At 36.5% G+C, this 22,859-nt stretch overlaps 3 protein-coding genes across 4 annotated transcripts; 1 reads left to right on the top strand and 2 right to left on the bottom strand.

Annotated features, from left to right (window-relative positions):
• Positions 1-1,495: 1,495 nt before the first annotated feature.
• LOC144644059 (leucine-rich repeat-containing protein 3B-like) lies at positions 1,496-5,550 on the bottom strand. The gene is made up of 3 exons (XM_078503471.1): positions 5,463-5,550; positions 2,349-2,560; positions 1,496-1,584 (listed from the first exon to the last, which is right to left on the bottom strand). Exons 2-3 carry the CDS (start codon positions 2,558-2,560, stop codon positions 1,509-1,511), a joined length of 288 nt encoding a protein of 95 aa, XP_078359597.1. The 5' UTR covers positions 5,463-5,550; the 3' UTR covers positions 1,496-1,508.
• A 407-nt stretch (positions 5,551-5,957) lies between these two features.
• Positions 5,958-13,947, top strand: LOC144643921 (uncharacterized). The gene is made up of 6 exons (XM_078503322.1): positions 5,958-6,084; positions 9,517-9,628; positions 9,903-9,995; positions 11,993-12,115; positions 12,547-12,608; positions 13,154-13,947. Exons 2-6 carry the CDS (start codon positions 9,535-9,537, stop codon positions 13,235-13,237), a joined length of 456 nt encoding a protein of 151 aa, XP_078359448.1. The 5' UTR covers positions 5,958-6,084; positions 9,517-9,534; the 3' UTR covers positions 13,238-13,947.
• Positions 13,948-16,214: 2,267 nt separating this feature from the next.
• LOC144643219 (ZP domain-containing protein-like) lies at positions 16,215-21,083 on the bottom strand. 2 transcript variants are annotated; one of them, XM_078502413.1, is made up of 6 exons: positions 20,591-21,070; positions 20,113-20,481; positions 19,702-19,930; positions 19,222-19,371; positions 18,857-18,990; positions 16,215-18,036 (listed from the first exon to the last, which is right to left on the bottom strand). In XM_078502413.1, the coding sequence occupies exons 1-6, from the start codon at positions 20,655-20,657 to the stop codon at positions 17,942-17,944; spliced, it is 1,044 nt and encodes a 347-aa protein (XP_078358539.1). In that variant the 5' UTR covers positions 20,658-21,070; the 3' UTR covers positions 16,215-17,941. The 2 variants fall into 2 exon arrangements, with proteins under 2 accessions (XP_078358539.1, XP_078358548.1); XM_078502422.1 differs by lacking the exon at positions 18,857-18,990 and having other exon boundaries at positions 20,591-21,083.
• Between the last annotated feature and the right edge of the window lie 1,776 nt (positions 21,084-22,859).

The raw sequence follows: 22,859 nt of genomic DNA on the forward strand, positions 1-22,859 counted from the left end.
CAACCAACCAACCAACCAACCAACCAACCAACCAACCAACCAACCAACCAACCAACCAACCAACCAACCAACTAACTAACTAACTAACTAACTAACTAACTAACTAACTAACTAACTAACTAACTAACTAACTAACTAACTAACTAACTAACTAACTAACTAACTAACTAACTAACTAACTAACTAACTAACTAACTAACTAACTAACTAAAATATATAAGTAAATAAATAATATAAAGGAGAAATAACAAAAATTAAAATATTTATGTATTATTTTTGTTCTAAAAACTCGCCAAGAAGCATTGTTGGTGATTGGCTGGCTACCTAGCGAGAACAAAAGGAAATTATGTTCATAGAAATGCCATACCTATATATTTTATAACTAGTGCAAGCCATCAATTATATATCGATGGAATAAGCCTAATTTAACACCCCAAAAATGACCAAAAATGTTAAGAAAGGTATGCTTTTTCCAAAACAAAATAGTGCATTCAACATCCTCAACTGTGGGAGAAAGATACTGCTGGGGTCTGTTAGTAACATGCACTATCATAATGGTGATAGTGTACGCAGATCTCTATAAAATCAAATAAACCGCGAAGTTATAAATAATTTCAATTGTAGCCGCCAAAAGTGGTAGCCTTAACATTCAAAGCAACCTCTATTGTAGTAAATTTATGAAGTTGTAACTTGGTTTCGAGGTTGAGGAAAACTCAAGAGAATGAGTAATATATTATTTTTACCAATTAAGAGTAGAAGTCGTCACAGTCGATACATGAAGACATGTAAGACGCGTGAAATGGATTAAGAGACACGCGTCTGACGTCATTAGTGCCGCCATTTTGGATCCACTATTTTCACTATTTTCTTCAAAAGTATACGATGACGAAAGTTGATACAAAATCAATGCGGAATGCTAATGGAATATAAAGTAAGGAAATTTGTCCAAAAAAAGTAAAATGAGGAATTTTGTCCAAAAATACGATTTTTGGCCGATCCTGCTTGAAATTTTGACTTTGCCATAGCAACTTCAAAAATCATTTTAAAGAAAAAGAGACGAATGAAAAGCTACTGAATGTTAAAGTAAATCTCCATAAAGTTAACCTCCATATTCAAAATTACGAAAAAACTTCAAGGGGTTGACATCAACCCCTCTTTTTCCTTGAACGTCTAAGGGTTAATCACGAATTTTCCTCGAGATTTTTCGATTTCCTACGCAAAAAAAAACAACAACTACAGAATGTTGTCGAGACGAATTAGAGTTAAGGGACGGACCATTATTTTCTTGGAGGGGGGGGGATGAAACATTTTCCTCTGCAAACTTTTTTTTTTAGTTTATGCACCTCTGCAAACATTTTTTTTCGAAATTCTTACTATTTTTTGTTATACATATCGTGTTTGCAAACAATTTATTTTGTCTTTCCAGGCCCTGCAAACAATTTTTTTCAATATTTTCCATCCCCCCCCCCCTCCAAAAAAAATAATGGTCCGTCCCTAAAGTAACTAACTTACATTAAACTAAGTAATGTCAGATTCCTAAAGGCGTCTTCATGGATCGAGCTCAATCTGTTTCCAGAAAGATTTCTGAAAGAAAACCATGGCAACACCAGAAGAGATTAGACCGTTTTCGGCTCTTCATGTAATGGTAAATTAATAATCTATAGCCAAAAAGGGAGTATAAAAATTCATACAATACGTAATTCATGATAAAAATAAACTAAAATACGTTGTATATGCTATATTATGCATATATTTACCCAGATAGGAAGTTAGTATGTAGTTTTAGGAAGTGTCAAGGTACCCGGCGGCCGGGAAACCAAAAGCACGTGCAACCTGTGTCACGCAACGGAAGTGCGATGTTTTAATATCATAAGAATATTTTATTGCAATGGTATGTTGACTAGATTGTCGGTTATCTAGTGTTTGTAACAATCTTTCCGCTCAGTTTAGACCTAGTAACGACCCCCATTGCTAGCGAGGATCGTTACTTTACAGGTATACGGTCAAGGAAATGCTCATTATATAAGGGTGTCGTGAAGCTTAAAAATAATTGAAGAAAAAAGGAAATCGAATATAAATCCCCTATTCAACGGTTTTGTATTTATTTTATTTATATTTATTTATTTATAACAACTTTATTGCAATTAAAAAGAGAAAAATAATAATAATATTGCAAAAGGGTGTCGGCAGGGAGGAACCCAATCCTCATATAGAGCCAACCCCCTAAATATAAAATATGTAAATATATACTAAGAAATTTTACTCATTCATTGCGTTTTTACTCGCCCATGTAAAGCTCGGAGAAATATCACGAAACTGTAGAGTATATTTTTATATGTTGCACTTACAGCGCGGCCGTGTTGGATGGTAAATCACGTGGTACTTGCTTAATTCCTTGACACTTAACAGTGATCCGGGTGTGGCCAAATTGCTTGCAAGTACATTTCCCTGGGTGAACATCTTCCAAACAACACAAACCAGACGCAGCCAACCACCAAACTAATATGAACTGCGTCAGACCAACATACAACAAACGCTGGGCTGAAGATGCTTTCTCCATCTGCAGAGGAAAAGCTTCAATCATTATAGTAGTCTATTATGTTAATTTAACTGTTAAATACCTCGCTCTGAATTTTCCAATATATACTTTTGGAGGGAGACAAGTAGAGAGTTTTCTGGACACTTAAGAAAAGCCAATTTAATCTAAAGTGGTGGAGAAAAATAAATAAATAAATTATAAAATAATACGATATGATGTGATGTGATATAAGGAGATGTGATGTGATGTGATTTATCAAAATATAAAACAAGATTCCCAAATGTTAACGTAAAACGGTGACCGCGCTTAATCAAGCAAATATTGACTGATTCGAAGGGCAATGTGTATGTTATTTCAAAACTATTCGTATTTTAGTGGCAAGCGAACGCCCCTTTCGATGCTTATATACTCAGACGTGGAACGGTACCGCTCTTCACAATGATCGCAGTCTTGCGTTTGTGAACTGTGTAAGGGCGGATGGGTTTTCCGGCAAAGGATTCGGATGTCAGCCATTTACATCTTCAGTGCGCTTATATCGGTCTCTCAAGAAACCAAAAAAAAAAGGTTTTATTAAATGCTCTGCGCGATGAGTGAGGGGCTGGAAAAATAGTTGCGCAAGTGACATAATCCGAGATTTAAGTTATCCACAGCTATCTTTAGCACAGTGGTAATTTCCCCACCAATGATGTTATCTATACAAGTTATGAGACGTTCTTGTTTGCATTGCAAATTTCTGAACTCGCTTGAATGACAAAGGAAGAGAAATTTATTCCACACATACAAAATAGAAAATAAATATTCAGAAAATTACTGTTAGATCGAGAGGCTAAACTGCAAAATACCCTGCAACTGAAGCTGTTTCCACGTAGCCACCGAATAATGGCTACGTCGACACATTTCCTGAATGATGTTATGACCTTTATTTAAAATTATCTCTTCATAACACGACAAGGCAATATTTGCCACACTAAATAAAGAGTAAAATATTAGTGAAATTATCAGTAGGTCAATGATTTACTGATAACGTTTGGCGAGTGAACATCAGATGTTGCGTGAATAAAAATCTGGCCGAGGGATTACGGGTCTGGTCACCAACAAAATGAAAATAAATCCACAAACGAGTTAAGAACTGCGCTAAGTCGATTACCGTGCGGTTAATAAAGTGTGCCCCATTTTCTCAAAACTAAATAAATAGGAAGTTGAGAATGTCTTGATTATTTTGGAATTTTTTTGAGAATTAGTTATTTTGGAAAATGAAGCGATATTTTCCATTCTCATTTTTTTTCTATATTATTCGTCAATTATAGGAACAATATGATGAGCATAGAAAGTGATTCTTCACACAATGCCCTCAAAAAGAGTGCCGCTAATGGTTTCGTTTCCCGAAAGTTTCATAGATGCCCTTGGTGAAATGTTATGGCTTTAACACTCTGAATACCTTACGAATATCTAGTATTATTCACAAAGTGGCCTTTTTGTTACCCTTTGACTTGGAATTGGACTATCGTGATTTAAATTATTTTAATCTTATCACTAAACTTGCGATTTGTTTCGTTGAATATGTCAAGTTCTTCAAAATACAACATTTACTTGAAAAAATACAAGTTGTGAGCTGATTTTCGCTTTTTCCGATACAATGTGTAGCTCATCTTTCCTCGCCGTTTGAAGTTTTAATAAAGGGGATGATTCAACATTACACACATCGGACAGAGCTGTTTTTGAGCTCTTATTGGCAAATTCAGGTAAGGTGGCTGAGATGACTGGAAATGTATCTAAAACTACATCCTGCCCAATTAACAAAGGATTACCTAAGATAGGTCTGGTCGTAATAAGATAGAGAGAGCAATATGCTTACCTTAGCTTACCTTATGCTTATCTTAGCTTGGAAAGTGCGTAAGGCCGCCAAGAAGAAAGATCAGTTTTTAATGCATATCCAAACCAGGAAGTCTATGACTATCTCATACATAACTGATATTGTGACAATGCCTGGGTAATTTGTTGTGGTTGAGTTTTACGTAACTTAATGAGCCGAGTCTGAGTCAGGCATGTACAACAAACCTCTTAGTTTCGATTCACGACCAGCAGTTTTCGATATTACGTATAAAGTTGTAAAGTTAAGTATTTTTTGTGCTTTAGTACAGTGATTTATTTCTGTGTGACAGGGCTTTTTGGGGGTTGTGAGGTGTGTGAGGGGGGGGGGGGGGGGGGGGGGGGTTACTTTAGCTTCGTACTTCTGTATGTAAAACCGGTTGCTCGACAGCTCACAATAACGGTATATAGTAAATGTACATATATTTTTAAACTTGCCACACCGGTTTACTCAACAGTCCTTCTCCTCTTTCCGTTTTCTTTACGACGGCATAATAGTAAAACTAGCTTAAAGAATAAATTTCAAAATGGGGATGCGATGGCCTTCGACAGACTGAAAAATATAAATCAGTTCCATTATCGATAACTTAAACTCACTCACGTACTGAATCGCAAAAATACGGATAAGCTCGTCAAAACATAAAAGTGACCAAAAAGGAAAGTAGTACAAATCAACACTTTTGGTATGCACAACTGGGCGCTATGCCTCGGTCAAATAACTTCAGGAAAATTGCTACGATATAAATCCTTAATCGATAAACCACCATCTTATCTTCATATGTATAATTATAGGAGCCAAAACACTTGATTTCTTTGATTCTCTTTTTGCAAGTTATATGTGCGAAACATCTTGATGAGGTCGAGGTTTTGAACAGCGCTGAATTGCGATCGGTTCGTCTTATTCAATTTCCTAGAATAATCATTCTACTAAAGCATCAGTCATTTATCATTTTTGGATTACAGCGTACAAGTAGATTTTGTTTGGCCTTGTACCGTTCTTCCTTACAATGCCTACCATAGGACTTTGTAAAAATAACGTGAAATATATGCTTACCTTAACTCGCTGGAAAGAACATAAGACTGGGGAGAAAGATCAGTAGTTATTCAATTTTAAAAAAAAAAAGGAAGTCTTTATCTATTTTTCCCCTAACTGATATTGTGACAATGCCAGGGTAATAAGGTGTGTTGCGTTTTAACACAACTTCGTGAGCGCAATATCAAAGGAAATGCTGTCACCGTAAACCTTGTTTGATATTCAACAGCCACAAAAAAGAGTTGTTGCTGCGTAGCACTCAAAATAGTTATCAATATTAAAGTGTTCAATAATGTTATTGGAGTGCATTAAATGCTGTATAGAAACAGTTGTTTCGGGGAAACCCCTTCATCAGTGTGAATATTCACTCCAAGAACACTATTGAACACTTATTTGATATTTAGTGCTTGATTCATTCCTTGTACGTCCTTACTACCAAAATTGTAAGTGTATTTATAGCGCAAGTGAAAGCATGCACAAATATCGATGTGGTACTCTATTTGTCTGACGTCATGTCATGAATTGACTACTTTCGGTTTCGATGTATAAAAAATATAAATAGTTTAAGGAAGCCAGGGAAGACTTGGACGCTCCATTCTTGACTTAGATCTATCGACTACCTAAACTTCTGCTTTCAAACAAGGTAAGCTATTCTCTTTATCGTGTCTGGCTTTTCGAAGACGTTGACCTTTATGCTTTTACTCATGCATATCACTGAATTCGTGACTTGTTTTGAAGAATATGCTTTGATTTCAAAACATCTATGCATAAACTTCTGCTTATTCACTGTTTAGACTCCTGGTACCAAACAAGGTCAGCTTTCTTTTCTTTATCGTGTCTGTCTTGTCAAAGACGTTAACTAGCTTAATCCTTTTTTACGTGCATATCGTGACTTGTTTGAAGAATATGTTTTGTTTTCTAAAGAAAAAATTCACTTGGAAAGTACAAGTTTTGGCTGACTTTTGCTGATAAAATGTGTAGCTCCTCTCGCTTCGCCGTTTGACTTAATGTGCTTCACGCTGAAACGTAACTAATAGGGCTCTACATAGATAAGCGCCGTCATATATTACTGTCTTATAAACATGTATGTTTCCATGCGTAATATAAAATCGTCGTCCAGCATGCAGCAAGCTGTTTCGTCTTATTATCTGCGCTCCTACTGCTATGGAGCTCTTTCCTACGGTGCGCTTCTCCTGTGGATTTCGTTGCCACCAGATACAAGGCTCCGTTACTCACTAACTACCTTTTAGTATAAATCTACTAGCGTTCTATCACGAATGCTGTTCTCTGATTGGCTACGCTACTCACTATCTATTCTGTTGTAGAAGGTGAGTAGCGAAACAGCGTGCGGTTGTCAACAGAATGGTCGCCGCTTTTTCGCTTTTAAATTGACCGTAAAGAAGGACTTGGATTATTTACTATTCCAGGCGAAGTTGGAGAAGATAAAGACTGTACCGAAATATGAAATGAAGATTTTCCACAGTAAGAAAAGCAATTAATATTCATTTACGCTTTTAAAAGCGGGCGAATCTATAATTTTATAACATTTAGAGATGCGTTTCACCGACACATTTTGTGGAAATAAAGTTTAAAATGTCTTTGCAAACTAACACAGTTTCATCGTCACATCGAGGAGCAGTAAAAGAAAGGCTTAACAGATTCGACCTGCAAGTTTTTTTTTTATGCATCAATATAAAGACTTAAATAAAACAACAAAATTGAAAGCGAATTCAAGGTTGCGGGCGACTCGTTCAACTTTTCATAAATTTCTTATCGTTCACGTTTCCTACATTTAAAACAACTTGACTCCCAAAGGGCTTTTGTAAGTCAGTCTAGCTTTAAATTGTCATTTTACAATGAAAATCCGGCTTTTAGTTCAATTTCTAGCAAACGACGGTTTAAATAAATCGTGAATGAAATGCAAAGGCGCACACAGAAGCTAAACAGTGCAATGTGGTTTCTTCCTTGCGAACAACTCGCTTAACTTTTTTTAATCTTTTACGTTTTCGAATTTTAAAAAAACTTGACTTCCAAGGGCCCTTGTACGTCAGTACATCTTTTAATCGTCATTTTACAATAAAAAAACTTGGCTTTTCCTTCAGTTTCGGGCATATAACGGTTTCAATAAATCGTGAATGAAATGCAAACGCGCACACAGAAGCCAATGCAATGTGGTGCAGTTGTCAATTATCCGCGTGTTGTGTGACTCATTTACATCATTATTCAATAAAAACGAGAGCCTGTCTTGTTGTTAAGTTTTGAACGTCTAGTAGATTTATATTAAAACAATTAGATTATTCGCTCTCGATTTCTATGTGTGATAGTTGATGAGGGCGAAGCCCTCATCAACTATCACACGATAGAAATCTCGAGCTCATAATCTAATTGTTAATTAGAAAATAGCACAAAGTAAATACGTGCGCTGATTGGTTAAAAATTGTGTTTCTATAACTCGATGGAGACACAGACGGTTGTCGTAGACACGGCAATCAATATTCACGGCGCTAAAATAAGCAATGCAAAAATAACAACTAATAATTGTGCCAAATTTTAATGTCACAGCTGACAAAAACCAGGTTAAGACTAAACAAATATTTGCACATTTTAAAACAAGCGAGTAAGATGTTTACAGAGCCCGCTACACATTCAAAAATAGTCTGTGAAAGAAATTATCGAAGCGGCTGACCTTTTAAAGAAGTATATGAATTGGCGCAACTTCACTCCATTCTAGGCTTTGCAGCACTTCAGAACTATTCACAGCTCCTCAACTGGACAAGATATTCGTCCAGAATGCCGAGTCAAACTTCTTTTAACAGAAAAATAATTCACTTTCACCTCCAAGGTTCGAGTCGCTCGATCGTCGGTCGTCAAACCATTCGGTTAGTTCGATGAAGCGAAATAAAACAGAATAAAACCACAATTCTTGACTCCTTCCAGTGCTGGACTTCAGTTAAACCATCGACTTAGTTATTTCTCATAATTACGTTAACTTTGGGGCCTGTTTTCTTTGTTTGTTTGGCCAAACAACGGTGAATTTTAGCCTTGAAGCAAATGTTGAACAGTTGATTTATTTCTGTTCATCGACTCCCGTACTATGATTGGTTGATTACTGTTCATGACGTAAAACCGCGAGGTGAAGAGAATCTACGTTTTGATGTTAAATAAAGCGCTAAATATTACTTTGATGTGCGTTATTTTCTTTGTGCTGTTTTCTAAAAGAAATAGAAAACATGTTTTCCGTGTTTCTATCGAGTTATAGAAACACTCGTGAAAGTTTGGGAGAACTCGAAAAAGCTGTGGAAACACTCGTCTATCGACTCGTGTTCCCACAGCATTTCTCATTCTCCCAAACTTCCACTCGTGTTTCTATAACTCGATAGAAACACGGAACATGTTTTCTATTTCTTAAATAGAAACAGCTGAAAATTTATCTGTTAAAGAAGGCATTTTGCGAGCTTTAATTCTTTTTCTGTTAACTTTTCTTTCATTTTTAATTTCACTTTAGATCATAGGCTAGATTTGATAAATTAATTATTTAGTGATATTTTTAAGTATTTTTAAATTACCTTAACTTGAAAAGTACATCGTTACTGAAATAAACTTGCCTTCACGGCTTCGGTCAAGGTTCGGCCTTGAGCAACTAAGTGTTTCGTGGTACATTCCCAGTTACATTTAATCTAAAGGACATCGCGCCAACTATAAGGAAAAAGGAAAACAAAATAGTTTAAGTATTTACACATTAAAAAAGTGAAATATATAAACCTAAGTAGACGTTTAAAAGAGGGAACAGATTTTACAGACACAAATTTTACCAATAGTTTGTTCCATTCTTGTTCTTGGAAAAAAAAAAAAACTAGAATAAGATATTTTTATTTGCTTTAAGAAGTTTAAATTAAAAATTGTGACTGACTCGAAGCCTGCTTTTTTTGCTTGGAATGAGGAAGTGTTCTCATTTGCCACTCAGGCTCCAATATACGATTAGCATGTAGCGCGGATAGTGTAAACGTTTTTCAGTCTTTATTTAGTTTGATATTCTGCCTTGTGGTTGATCAAGAATGTGTCTGGTTATTATTAGGCATCCTAATTGCAAAACATGGTATTGAACGCTCACCGCCTGATTATTATCCACCTCTCAGTCTGTGTGATGCTGTCCATTGGAATAACAGTCAAATATGCGAAATACTGCGGTAAGAATAATATATTCTTATTCTTTATTTTATTTTTCAAAACTTCCTTCCTGGCATGATAAGTACGCACGTAATTAACTAATTAATTAATTAAATAATCAATCAATCAATCAATCAATCAATTTATTTATTAATTAATGAATATATGAATGAATGAATAAATGAATGAATAAATCAATTAATTAAACCAAATAGTGGCCTTCCTTATATATATTAAACACAATTCACCATAAAAGAAGTTATAGTAGAATATAAATGTTCTGTTTTTTTTCAGGACCGCCAGACGAAGACTTCAAGTACAAAGTTACTCCATGGCCCGTGCTGATGCCTGGTCAATCTGTAAATGCTACGGTCACGATAACACCTGGTAGGTCTGGACCGTTATTTGTAACGGCACGCAACGCTTCTCTCTACTTTTCAGGCTGGGACCCGGGGGATAAAACAATTACAAATGCCAAATGCCAAATTTACATCTTGTAATGGAAATCTGTCTCTCAAAGGACCACTTTAGCAGGTATCAATCCCATTTTCCGCCTAAAGGCTGCTCAAACCCCATTTCCCAGCATATTTTTTGCCCATATCACTATCCCATTTCCAATTTTTTGTTTGTGATTCCCGGTCCCAGTAATCCATATCCCATTTTCACTGTGAGAAAATATGCAGATCCCAGTTCCCTTTAGGCCCGCAACGTCTCCAGCTCGTGCAATTTACAGTTTCCGTTTCATTATGTATCATTCCACTCCCCTTCTCACCTTTTTGCGCCTGCCGCACAGGTTATCACAAACCAAAAGGGCTGTTACTTCTTAAAAGCAGCTCCGCTTTATTACCAGCTAGACCAAGAATTAGCAAGAAAATGGAGCTCCGTCATACTCGGCTAGCATGGAGCCCTGCTAGCACAAGTTACAAAAATAATTATTGTTTTGTTAACGATTTTTTTCTTCCCGAGGCCCAAAATAATCTGAAATTAGACTAAAATGGGATAGTGGTATATTAAGAGGCTGATACATCTGAAAATAACGATGGCCATTTAAAAACTAATTGTTCCTCGTCTTTGCATTTTTCAGCTAATTATATAAAGCAAACATGTGACGAAATTTTAAAAATCATGACTAAAAGGAGACCCAAATTTGGCCAATTTTTAAAGACTCACAAGGCTTTTTGGTTCACGGTTTTGTCAAAAGGACTTATTTACTTTGAAAGAACATAATTTCTTCTTCAAATCAGAAAATTTTGGGCAAGCAAAATCATGAGCGCTGAGGAGGCCAATTTCTTGTTATTTATAAACGTTTTCCAGTAATATCGGTCTGAGACGGGTATAGCTTAAAATTGTTTTGAAGTTATAAATCTTATTGAGTTTATGAATTGGAGGTCATCCAACCAGTTTAGCTTTAAGTTAATGTATTTCATTCCCGTAGCTTTAAAATTATTTGGATGACCAGTTACTGTAATTAATTTATATATTGTATCTTTAGTTTTTGTAACTTACAGCACAAATAAACCTTGACGAATTCCAGTAAAATTTCCAAATGAAATACTACCAAGTTTCCACAGGAAGCCTAAATGCAAAGAGAGATTGAGTATCTTTGACTACTGGCTGCCTTAATTTAAAAAAAAAAAAAAAAAAAAAAAACAACAACAACAACAACAACAACAACAACAACAACAACAACAAAAAACAATTTTAAGCCAGAATCAAGTCTCTTTACTTTTTAAAAGTGCCTCAATTAATTTGTTTGTGTCGACTTAATTCATTTAATTTTAATTTTATTTATTTCTGTTTCAATTGAGGCGAGTTCACGTTAAAATGCACTCAGAATTATCGACCGATGTTTGCAATAGGCTTAAAGATGATTTCCAGTCCGTACTGCGCACACTCGGGGTTTGTTTTCGTTTTTGTTTTGAATTCGTTGAAACGTTACACTTTGGTGACAGCATACATGAAGTTTTTTAGTCCGCCATTACAGTTCGTTTACTTCAAGAGTTTCCAATGAGCTGAAACGTCGGTTTGAAATAGCGTCAAGGTTCCTCTACTCGTTATTTTTTGTTCTGCAAGGATATCTGGCGTTAATAATGAAGAAAAAGGTAAGTTTGTCGCGGAATTTTTAGTTTTGCTTGTAAACATTCCTTCGTGTTGGGCTCCGATAAACATTGCAGCCGAGATTGCGCAGTACGGACTGGAATTCATCTTTAATACCAATTTTTGGAATAAAAAAAGTGGAAAAATATTAGAAGTTTTGGCTATCCTCTTATTTCGCTTATCTTTTTTTCTGTAATAAAACAAAAGCAAAACCTTAAAAAATATACAAATGAGCCGGAGTAAAGCGGTATAACAGATAGTATAAATTCTGTATTTTTTTATAATAGCTGTGGACGTTTTCTCGTCAACATGTCAGTACGAATTGATCCACAACGGGAAACCTATGTTCAGGGGAACAATCGATTTGCCTTGCAAACACCTACCACAAATTTGCAATTTGGCAGCAGGAGGTGAGTATAGTCAAAATCTGTCGGAAGATTGTGTGTGTGTGTGTGTGTGTGTGTGTGCTTGTGAGTGTGGGAGGGTGGAGGGGTAGATTGCTGTGTAAAACTGACAGCAAAAACGGTAGAAACTTCAAAATGAACAAAAGATACTTTACAAAACCAGACTGACTGCTGCTTTTTAATATAATTGAAACGAGAGTCAATAATGTCCCGACGCACCCCCTACATGAGTTGAGTTGTCACAAGAGTGTCAATAGTTGTGACTGTTTCACTGAATAAAATAGGTTCTTTACATTATAGTACCGTATTAAAAAAAACTGCAAAACAGACGTTGCATACACGGCAGTGGCACGTCACACGTATGCTGCCAGGTCACTTAGGTTGCACAATTTTCCTCTACTTAAAGATTTTAAAAATGTGGCTTTCTTTTTTTGTAGAAACGTATCACTTGTCATACAGCGACCCCCGTTTGAGACCTTTTCAGTCTGTTCTGCCTAAGGTACAGTTAAATCAATGCCATAAATAGCAGAGAGAGAACAATAGGATTTATGTGGGTCAGTAATTATATATCGAATATTGCAGCCATGAACCAAAACATCAGTTTGGAAGCGACTGAAATCGTCGATGTGATATGCAGAAAGAGGAAAATAGGGTTTCAGGAAGGTTAATAATTATAATAGATAATTACTTCGGCTAACAGCACTATTGGATATATTACAGGCGCTTCGGCCTGCGACCTCAGCTGCCTGCAATATATCCAATAATGATGTAAGGCTTAGTAATTATCTTTTAAATAAATACATAGAAAAGAAGGTGAGCGGCAACTGAAATTCCTGTTCGAGGTTTTCTTATAAAGCAAACTTTAACTTTGTCTATTCCACTGATAACAAATTGATATTTAGCCACGTCAAATAACTTCTAGAAAGCTTGTCATTGCAAAGTGTTTTCTCGGTGACATAAAACAAGTAAGATCACGTATGGTCTCCTCCGCTTTTCGATACAATTTCTAACGTTTTATTTATTTTCTCAATATATACCCATCAGGGATCCTACTTTGGCAAGTTGAAACTCTTCAATCAAGAGCAGTTTATGTGGTTCTGTATCGAAGGAGAATTTGTTTTACCTTGAAACAACAAAAACGCCACCACCGCCAACGCCACAACCAGCCTAGCAACCATAATTCTATTGTTTTCGCCTTCCAGCGCCACAACCGCAACCGCTACCACCGCCGCCACCGCCACCACCAAAACCAACCACGATAACAACAATAATCCAAGAATATTTTGAGATCTTTTATTTACTCCTAAATACTGAATTGTAGTCGTCTTTGTCATAATTGGTCCTCATATAAATTATATCCTAACTGAATATAAAAAATGGCCCAGGAGTTGTAAGCGGTAAAGCGTAAAAATAAATATTATTAAAAATAAAATTGAAAGTTGAGGAATATTAAGATATCGTCTTGTTCTAAGAACCTGCCCAACCCTTTTTAGTGTATTTTTATAATTTTAAGTTTCCATTTGGTGATAGAGTTACCGTTGGATAGTTGTGTAGATAGTTACCATTTGGAAGGCGAGGCGGCCTAATGGTTAATGGGCTGCACTCCCGGATTGAGCGGTCCGGGTAAAAGCCCTGGCCGAGGCTCTGCGTTGTGTTCTTGGGCAAAACACTCTCATAGTGCCTCTCTCCACCCAAGTGTTCAAATGGGTATCGTTTATGCTGTGAGTAACCCTGCGATAGACTAACATCCCTTCCAAGGGGAGTGGAAATACTGCAAAACGCTTCATGCTACGGAAGCCGGGATAAGCTCCGACCTGATGGGACACTAGGCTCGAACGCAGACTTTACCAGTCCTGCTTTTTGCATTCCCAAATTCAATTTAATAGTGTTAAAATGTCTTTCGATAAAGACTAAATTTTGATATCAGCCTTAACAATATTGTTATGTACACCATCGTGTACATCCATCATCGTGTACATGGCTAGAGCGGGGAGAACAGGAATTACTTACAAACGAAGAGGCCAGACATTAACGGGATGAGGGCGAACACGTGGAGAATTAACTTATAGTTTTTTTTAGGACAGTAGATAGTTATTTTATATTTTAGATCTGTGACATTTGTACTTCCTTTTGGATTTTAATACTTTTTTTTTCCCATTTTTAACCTTAGTTAGTAGTAGTTTAATTCTTGTCCTAGTTTTTAATCTTAGTTAGCATACAACATAGGTTTTGTCTTTTTATTGTATTTTAGATTTTAATGTATTTTAATGTTTAACATTTATTTTCTCAGAGAACCCTCCTGAAAACCACCCCCTAGGTGACTGGAGGCCTCCTCTTAAAATATTATTTATTATTATTATCATTATTATTATTATTATTATTATTATTATTATTATTATTATTATTATACCGTGTACGAAAAGAAGAAAAGAAATTAAGAACAAAACTAAAATACCACAAGATTTTCTGCGAGGCACGAAAATTTTCTGCCGCAGGAGGGGCTTCTGCACGAGGCACAGCAGGAAAAATATCGTATGCAACAGGATTCTATGGGGAGTGGGGAGTGTTCTTGCTCAGTCATAACGTCGGAGAGAGATAACGGCAGACGTGTTCCGTGGCAATTTTAGTTTAAGTGGCAAGTGTGTTTGAATAAGACCGGTGAGAATTGTGGTGACATTTTGAGACAGATGTTTGATAATGATATTTTCATTGCAATACAGTAAACATAGTGTAGATTACGTATAGCAAATCCGAAAAGCATCAACTATTTTAGTTGAAGTTCAATTCACCCGAAAAGATTCTTCAAATCATTATCACTCTGTTGCTAACATAAGTGAACATATATGTCCGTTGCTAAGTGCAATAACGACTTTCTATTTAGTACAACATTTGGATATTTTTACAGAAATTTGAGTTATTGTTCCAATTATAAACTTCATATTAGCATTAAGGTAATGTTCTAAACCACTTTTCCCATTCAGCTACTAGCGCACTCAGTCCCAACATTCCAAAATGGGTTTATGGTATCAAAAAAATTTCGAAGGCTAACATACTGAAAGTTAAACGGAAGTTCGCCGTCTTTATGTACTACTTAAAAAAAAAATACAGCAAAACGAAAAACGGAAGGAGGGCATCAGCACAGAACATGATCTTTGAGAAAAAGGAAATAAGTAAGCAATGCCTGTTGAGACCCCATTCTTAAAACGAAGTTTTTGCTATGGTTGGACACAGTTGCGGAGTAGCCTACCGCATAAAGCCATAATGTTTTAACTCATTAGGCGGTGACGCCTATATGTTGTCGCCCGTGGACGGGTCTTGTTACGATTACTCCAACCGAGTAGCACTGGGAACTAGGCACTTTGTTGTTTACTCAGTTTCGGTACGCCATCTTTGATTGTCATGAGTATGAGTATGAATCAACTTTAAGAGCATCCATCGGCAAAACGCGTTTGATTTCTAACGTACAGTTAAACGGAGTTTTGGGGTCAGGGGAGAATGATGTACTGGATAATCGTGAGCTTGCTTAAAGAACTTTTTTACCGTTGTACGTGTATTCGAATTCGGCATACGTGATGGCAGACTAAGTTGACTGATGTTGAATTTGACGAGTGAAGGCCGGTTAGTGTCATAACTTTTGAAACCTTTCCAAAAGGGAGACCGATGGCAGCAGTATCTTGATTAGATTGCAAAGGTGAGCTATCTAAAATCTTTGTTTGCTTTGACGTGCATTGTTGTCGATAATATTTAACTTTAAGTTAATTTTCTTTTCTTTTCCTTTCGCGACTCGCCTCCTCCCTTTTACTGCTTTTGATAATATTTATTCGGGTATTTATCTCAAGCCATTAAAAATAACACAGTGACGGTATCCGTATTCCTATTTGTACAAGAAGCCAGAATTCAGAAAGAACTTCTACCCTATTGCTGATTTAGCTGATCTAAAATGTTTTGTTTGATAAGTTGCATAAATGCATGTAAGTGATTCTAGTAAGCGGTGTTGACTTCATTACATTTCAGACCATTTCAATACGGAAATGTCACACAATCTTCAGTATCGACTAAAGGTGGAAATCAATCCTGGGCCTTTCTGTTGCTAAATGACGAAGTCCATAATGATTTAATGTATTTATCTTATCATACTGTAGGTTTGTAATGTATTGGAGGTTCGTTTTGTAGTCAAGGCAAATAAAAATTAAAATGAATAAGAAAAATGCAATTTCTGGGATCATTGTAAAGCGTCATCGCCTGTGCATGCATGTATGCGTGCCGGTTATTTTAATAATGTCATCAGCTGCCTATTGTCCTTCCTGTACTCCCACACGGCAAAGATGTTAATCAGTTTTTTTTTTAACCTGTCATCTTTAAACAAGTGGTCACAAATTAATCAGTGATATTGTTATCGAGCGATTTTCAATTAAATGTCGTAAAACTAAAACCAAGGTAATCACTCTGGCCAATCACAAAGGAAACGGTAAATCCAGTGAACCAATTAAAACTCGGATCAAATACATGTCGCCTGCACGATGCACAAGAAAACATACGCGATCGAGTTTTGGTTGGTTAGGGTTTTAATTTCTATAAGTCGAGAAAGTGGCGAAAGTTTTCTAAACCAATCATGCAAGCTTTCGAAAGTAAAATCAATGCAAATGTGAATTACTTTCGCCACTTAAGAAAAATCGCTCCACTATTATTTATTAACGTTAGGGTAAATTTAATGTCCTAATTATAATATTTGAAAACAATAAGATTGGGATTTAACAAATAACCTAGCTGTATTGAAATCTTGATGAAAATAATTAACCAAAATTATTTGAGATGTTCGCTAGCTTTAGAATAGTTTCTGAATTTTTCATTTTGTCTTTCCCAGAAATCCTGATGCCAAGTGTTTAATTCTGTTCTCTGAAGTATTTTTCCATATTTTGTTGTCCATTGTATATGAGCTCATATACTAGTTTTATTTTTAGTGTTACATATTCGACACAACGAACCTCCTTAAAGCAAATACGAATCTATTGCGCGAAAATGAGTTAATGCGTGGATGTTTGACTTTTGCGAAACGAACAAAAAACACACTTGTGCGGTGACTTGTTTTGGTATTTAAATAACAATAGCGTGTTGAGTTCATCGAAACAAAGAAAGAAACAATAGGCGGCGAGTTCATTGTTTAGTTTACCGCCTCATCATGAGGTAATGAGTATTGTCGCGCGTTCATAGCAACCAATGAAAACAGCTCGTTCGGAGGATCTATGAATATTAAGAAGCGTCGTGACAGTCCTATACACTTTTTCCAACTGTAAGTAAATGTCCCGAGAACAATAGGCATTCTACGCTATGCGTGTTTATGGATAAAAAATAATACTGTGGAAAACGAAACTGCTTGCAAAATGCATAAAAAAAGTCAAAACATGATCCCCTTACCGTACTTTGCGACAGCCGGCGCGACAGCGATAAGTGAGTGAGTTAGTAAACACGACCCCTCCCCCCAATACAAATCAGATCATTTGTCAGCTGTTGGTGAGAATGTCAGAACATAGTTTGTTTGTCAGTTCGGGTCATGTTTCCAGTTGTTAAATCCTCTTTACTTGAGGAGAAAACATAGGGAAAATGCAGCAAAAAAAACATCGATGTAAAAATTAATAAATGAGTGTTTTCGTTTATTCCTGGCGAGGAGTATTGAATGCGAAGATATGATAATATCTATAACGAGCAAGTCTTTTGTTGAGTAGCTAATTATCTCATTCATCGGATGAATTTCAATTCTTCATTTGATTGCTTTTACAGTGGAGTAAACGTCTGGCACCTTCGCGTGACGGGTGGTGCTGTTTGCAGTTCCTTTCAGATTCTCTCCAGCAGGCAAAAGACCATTGCACCAGTCGTGATGATAGAAAGTGCTATGTCCGTTATGAAAATTACAGCACTGGTATCTGTCGCTGAAATGATTGAAGAAAAAAAAAAGGTAGTGTTTCAAGATACGTGTAGCCGTTATTTCTTACCAGCGAACATCATGTTAAATCAACCAACCAACTTACCTATATCAACCTGCCTGCCTACCTACCTACCTACCTACCTACCTACCTACCTACCTACCTACCTACCTACCTACCTACCTACCTACCTACCTACCTACCTACCTACCTACCTACCTACCTACCTACCTACTTATCTATCTACCTACCTACCTACCAACTTACCTACCTATTTACCTACTTTTCTACCTTCCTACGTACGTACGTACCTACCTACCTACCTACCTACCTACCTACCTACCTACCTACCTACCTACCTACCTACCTACCTACCTACCTACCTACCTTCCTACACCTACCTACCTACCTACCTACCTACCTACCTACTTACCTACCTATTTACCTACTTTTCTACCTACCTACCTACCTACCTACCTACCTACCTACCTACCTACCTACCTACCTACCTACCTACCTACCTACCTACCTACCTACCTACCTACCTACCTACCTACCTACTTACCTACCTGTCAATCCATCAACTAACCAACCAGTTGGAAACAACCAACCCACTAGCCAACCTGAAGCAGTACAACCAACAGATTAAATTTTAAAAGAACCAAACCAATCAGCTAAACAATTTAGCAAACGATTGACCAACCAAACAACCAACAAATTATAATCATACTCCTACTAATCATAGTCCTACTAGATAAACAGTCAATCAACCAAAAAACTCATCTATACACTAACCGACTTATCAACCAACATTTCAGTCATTTACCTCCAATAAATTCCTTCGTCTTTTCTTTGATTACAAAGGGGCCTCGTTTGATGATATAGGAGTTCAATGTGCTACTTTCCTCTCCCACCTCTCTTCTCGCTCTCTTTTTCTCATCAAAACATTCTTGGAGGCACCTTGAATTCAGTTACAGATTGCAAGTCATACAAGTACTTCGAAAAAACGCCTTAAAATATTTTTCGGTAGGCCTGGGATACTGACTGGATATTTTAGTGCCTCTGTCCCATCGAGGCTTAGTTTAACTCAACCGTAGTCCAGCTATTCAAAGACTACTGTGATCACTCTGATAGGCATTCAAAGCTGGCTTATATCCACTAAACAAACTAATGATAGCAATGACAACTAACCTGGAATTAGAGTTTACGTGACAGGCCAGCAGTTCACAGTGCATGTAAAACGTATCATGGTCGTTGAAGAACCAGCGTGCTCTTAGTTTGAATCGTTGATAGCTCCTTGTGTCGTTGTAGTCGTATACCAGTGTTGTATCCCGTGGACATCTGTCAATTTAAAATTAAAAATGCTAATTAAAAGAATACTCAAAAAACTGATGGCTTATTCTTTTGTAACTGTTACCACTACCAAAAAGTGCATTTGCATTACAAGCGCAAGACAAGAAATGTTGGCTGTGATCAAACGAAGTAATTTCGTTTCCACGTGTAAAATAACATCCCAATCGAAAAATGTCGAAGAATCGTTGGATATGCGCCATCGTTGTCGTTTATAAAACTCCTTAATTTGTTACACACCTGAAAATGACACACAAAGTGGTTTATAGTAATCTAGTTGGTTACCGGTAAATGTGTTACTTTTACCCATTTTATACCTACCCATTTTCTATAACCGTGCTATACGGTGTTGAATAAAAAATCTCTCCTTTTGTGGTCCTACAGTTCTCAGCCATTATCACCAGGTCCTGAGCATCGGACTCCACGCTGTACTCAAAATACGTGTAATCATTGAGAATCACTTCCACGGGATATTCCTCGTCGGTGTAGGGCGTTGCATATGATGGACTTCTGTAGACATCGAACTTGAAGGTAATGTTACCGAGTCCTTCTGAAAATTAGCGTGACAAATGTTACAAATATGTTAGTCATTTGAATAATATAAAAAGCAAAATCAAAACTAAAAAAATCAACTGTAGATTATCTATTAGTTATGGTCTGAATAGTAACTTTCAAGGCTGAGAAAAGTGATGCATATTACGCTGCAAAGGAAATTCAAAAGATTCTTCATACCTGCACCGGGTATATCTATTCTTCCCACAGAAACGAAGTACAAACTGAGAAGTTTCTTTCTTGAATAGCTGCAGTGAAACGGAAGTTTAAAATCATGCTCTCGAGTAATCAAGACAGAGCCATCGTTGGCAGAGCTTTGTTGTGGCGAAGCATCTTGTCGAACTACATTCGAGAAAACAAGAACGTCTCCTGTTTCCACGAACGATGTTCCACAGCCGTTTAAAGAGGTGTTGACATATAAATGCGTAGAGGTTTCCGTGGCTAGACATGAAGGGTTAAGCAAGTGCAGTCGACTCGCATTTAAAGACGGGAATCTGTTCTTCTCAAAAGACACTATCATGACATAATCACCACAAGTAATACCAGGCTCTGAAATAAAGCCAAAACATAACAATGTTAGTAGCTAAACCTAAATGAAAAATCTGCATTAAACGCGTTGTTGATGACAGTGCGCCGGAGTACTTTCACTTTGCATTACCATTGCCAACCACAGTAAGCGCTAATGGCGAAAGGATCATAACAACCGCTAAGATCCAATAAATCATGTTGTTCTCGAAGCTATAGCAGAATCAGACTAGCTTCGCCTGCAATCCAGGGTAACACAGACATCAATGTCAGTGAAGGTCGACAGCACCACTGTTGAAAACTCTCAAGGAACTTAGCCAATTACTGTCGTGTTTTAGCATCTCATTTACCTGATTCAGTCGAAAACAGTTTATTTGCATGTAGTTAACTTTTGTTTTTGCTTACTGTGCCGTGCCTTACCTTGGCACCCCGTCGTCACAGACAATGACAGCTGTTTGAAATGGATGGCCGCCGACTATAATACCCACGTACTTAAATTTTGTTAATTTTAACTCGGCAATAACACAATCGCCTACAGTTTCACTTAGCTTTACGCTTATTTACCACCTTAATGTTTAAATAAAAAAAAGAAGTTCAGATGTTCTATTTTAAGGCACTTCTTAAGAATTGGTTTGTGTAAATATGTTATCAGAAGATTGTGTTCCGGGCAGATAGGCTGTATAACGCATCCTCAAAGTATACGCTCTAGCAATGTATAAGAAAAAATATAACCTTTTAAATATTGGAACCAAGTTAATCTGACGTTCATTTGAAGGCCCACTTTTATTCTCGTAAAATTTGTTATCTTAAACGACAACTGTAGTTAAATTAAATAAAGAATGGCATTAAAAACAAAATAGTATAAAATAGAATGGAAATAATTAAAATTTAAATTAAAAAAATAAAATAAAATTTAAACATGAAATAAAATGAAATTAAAATAATAATGCAGTTTCTGTCTGTAAATGTGTTCTTTATTACGCAGCATTATGGTCCTGAGGCGGTAATTTTGGTTGATCCCCTACGTACTTTCATAGAAAGAAATGAACATATCAACTGAGTAAGAATGTCTCAAGCACATCGTCAAAAAGTAATTGTTGAAAGTGGGCAGTAGCTAGAATCTTTTAAAAGACTACAGAAAGAAAGAAACGAAATGGGCTGGAAATCTTAAACTGATGTAAGAGAAGCAGCAGCAGATAGAGAGGAATGAAGGCGATCTGTGTAGGCTTTATCACCTAGTTACAAAAGAGAAAGTTAACAGGTAACAGGGTCTCTTATTCTTTGTCATCTTAACTAAGCTTATAGATAACTTGAATCCATTCAGCTACTGGAGAAGGGCTGAGACCAAAACTGAGCTCTTACAAAACCGGAAATGTATATCTTGTTTACCTAAATTAATGTAAAAGTAACTTGACATGATTTTAAAATCACTGAGTGGTTGATAAATTAAATTGCATGATTTGATCATGAATTGTCAATTTAAAACATCAATCTGGGATGATATTTCAGAAGATTTCAAGATAAGTCGTACAAGTGATCATAGATATTAGGCATCCTACAATTCTCACAAACGCAGTTCATTAAGTTATATTTTCTACTGTATATAATAAGAATAAAAGCTTCGCTAGATATTCGGCATTCTCTGGCTAAATGTCATCACAAACGAATAGCTGTGGGCAAGAACTAGAAAGGAAGATGTAGCAATCACGATAAGTTGAAGCGATCAAAAGAAAACATTTTAAAACTTTATCGTCTTAGAGCTGAACTTAATGTGCTTGCGGAGTATCGAACAAAAGGCGCAATAATAAGAAGTAGAACACGCTGGCATGAACAAGGCGAAAAAAACACTAAGTATTTCTTGAATTTAGAGAAAAGACAGCACTGCAAGACACATATTTCAAAATTGAAAACAAATGACGATAGAGAAATCACTTCTCCGAAGGAAATTCTAGAACAAGGAAAGATGTTCTATAAAAATCTCTATACTGCAGCGCCGTGCAACAATTCGAAGTACAAACTATTCTTTGAGGATCCTAATCTTGTTAAGCTAGATGAAACTGGAAAAAATGAGCTAGAACACCCACTTACTAACGAAGAATGCCTTCACATTTTAGAGCAGTGCGCCAAGGGTAAATGCCCTGGAAGCGACGGACTTTCAGTAGAGTTTTATCTACACTTCTGGCCGATGCTGGGTGAAGAGTTGGTACAAAGTTTAAATTACGGCTTCGAACATCAACACTTAAATATAACACAAAAGCAAGGAATTATCAAAGTTATACCAAAAAAACGTAAAGATAAATCATATCTTGAAAACTGGAGACCGCTAACACTACTTAATGTTGACTACAAAATCGCAACTAAAGCCATAGCTCATAGGATTTCAAAAGTTCTTCCCAAAATAA

This window comes from Oculina patagonica, chromosome 1, assembly GCF_052425735.1.
Source record: "Oculina patagonica isolate OP01 chromosome 1, crgOcupat, whole genome shotgun sequence".
Classification (NCBI taxonomy): Eukaryota; Metazoa; Cnidaria; class Anthozoa; order Scleractinia; family Oculinidae; genus Oculina; species Oculina patagonica.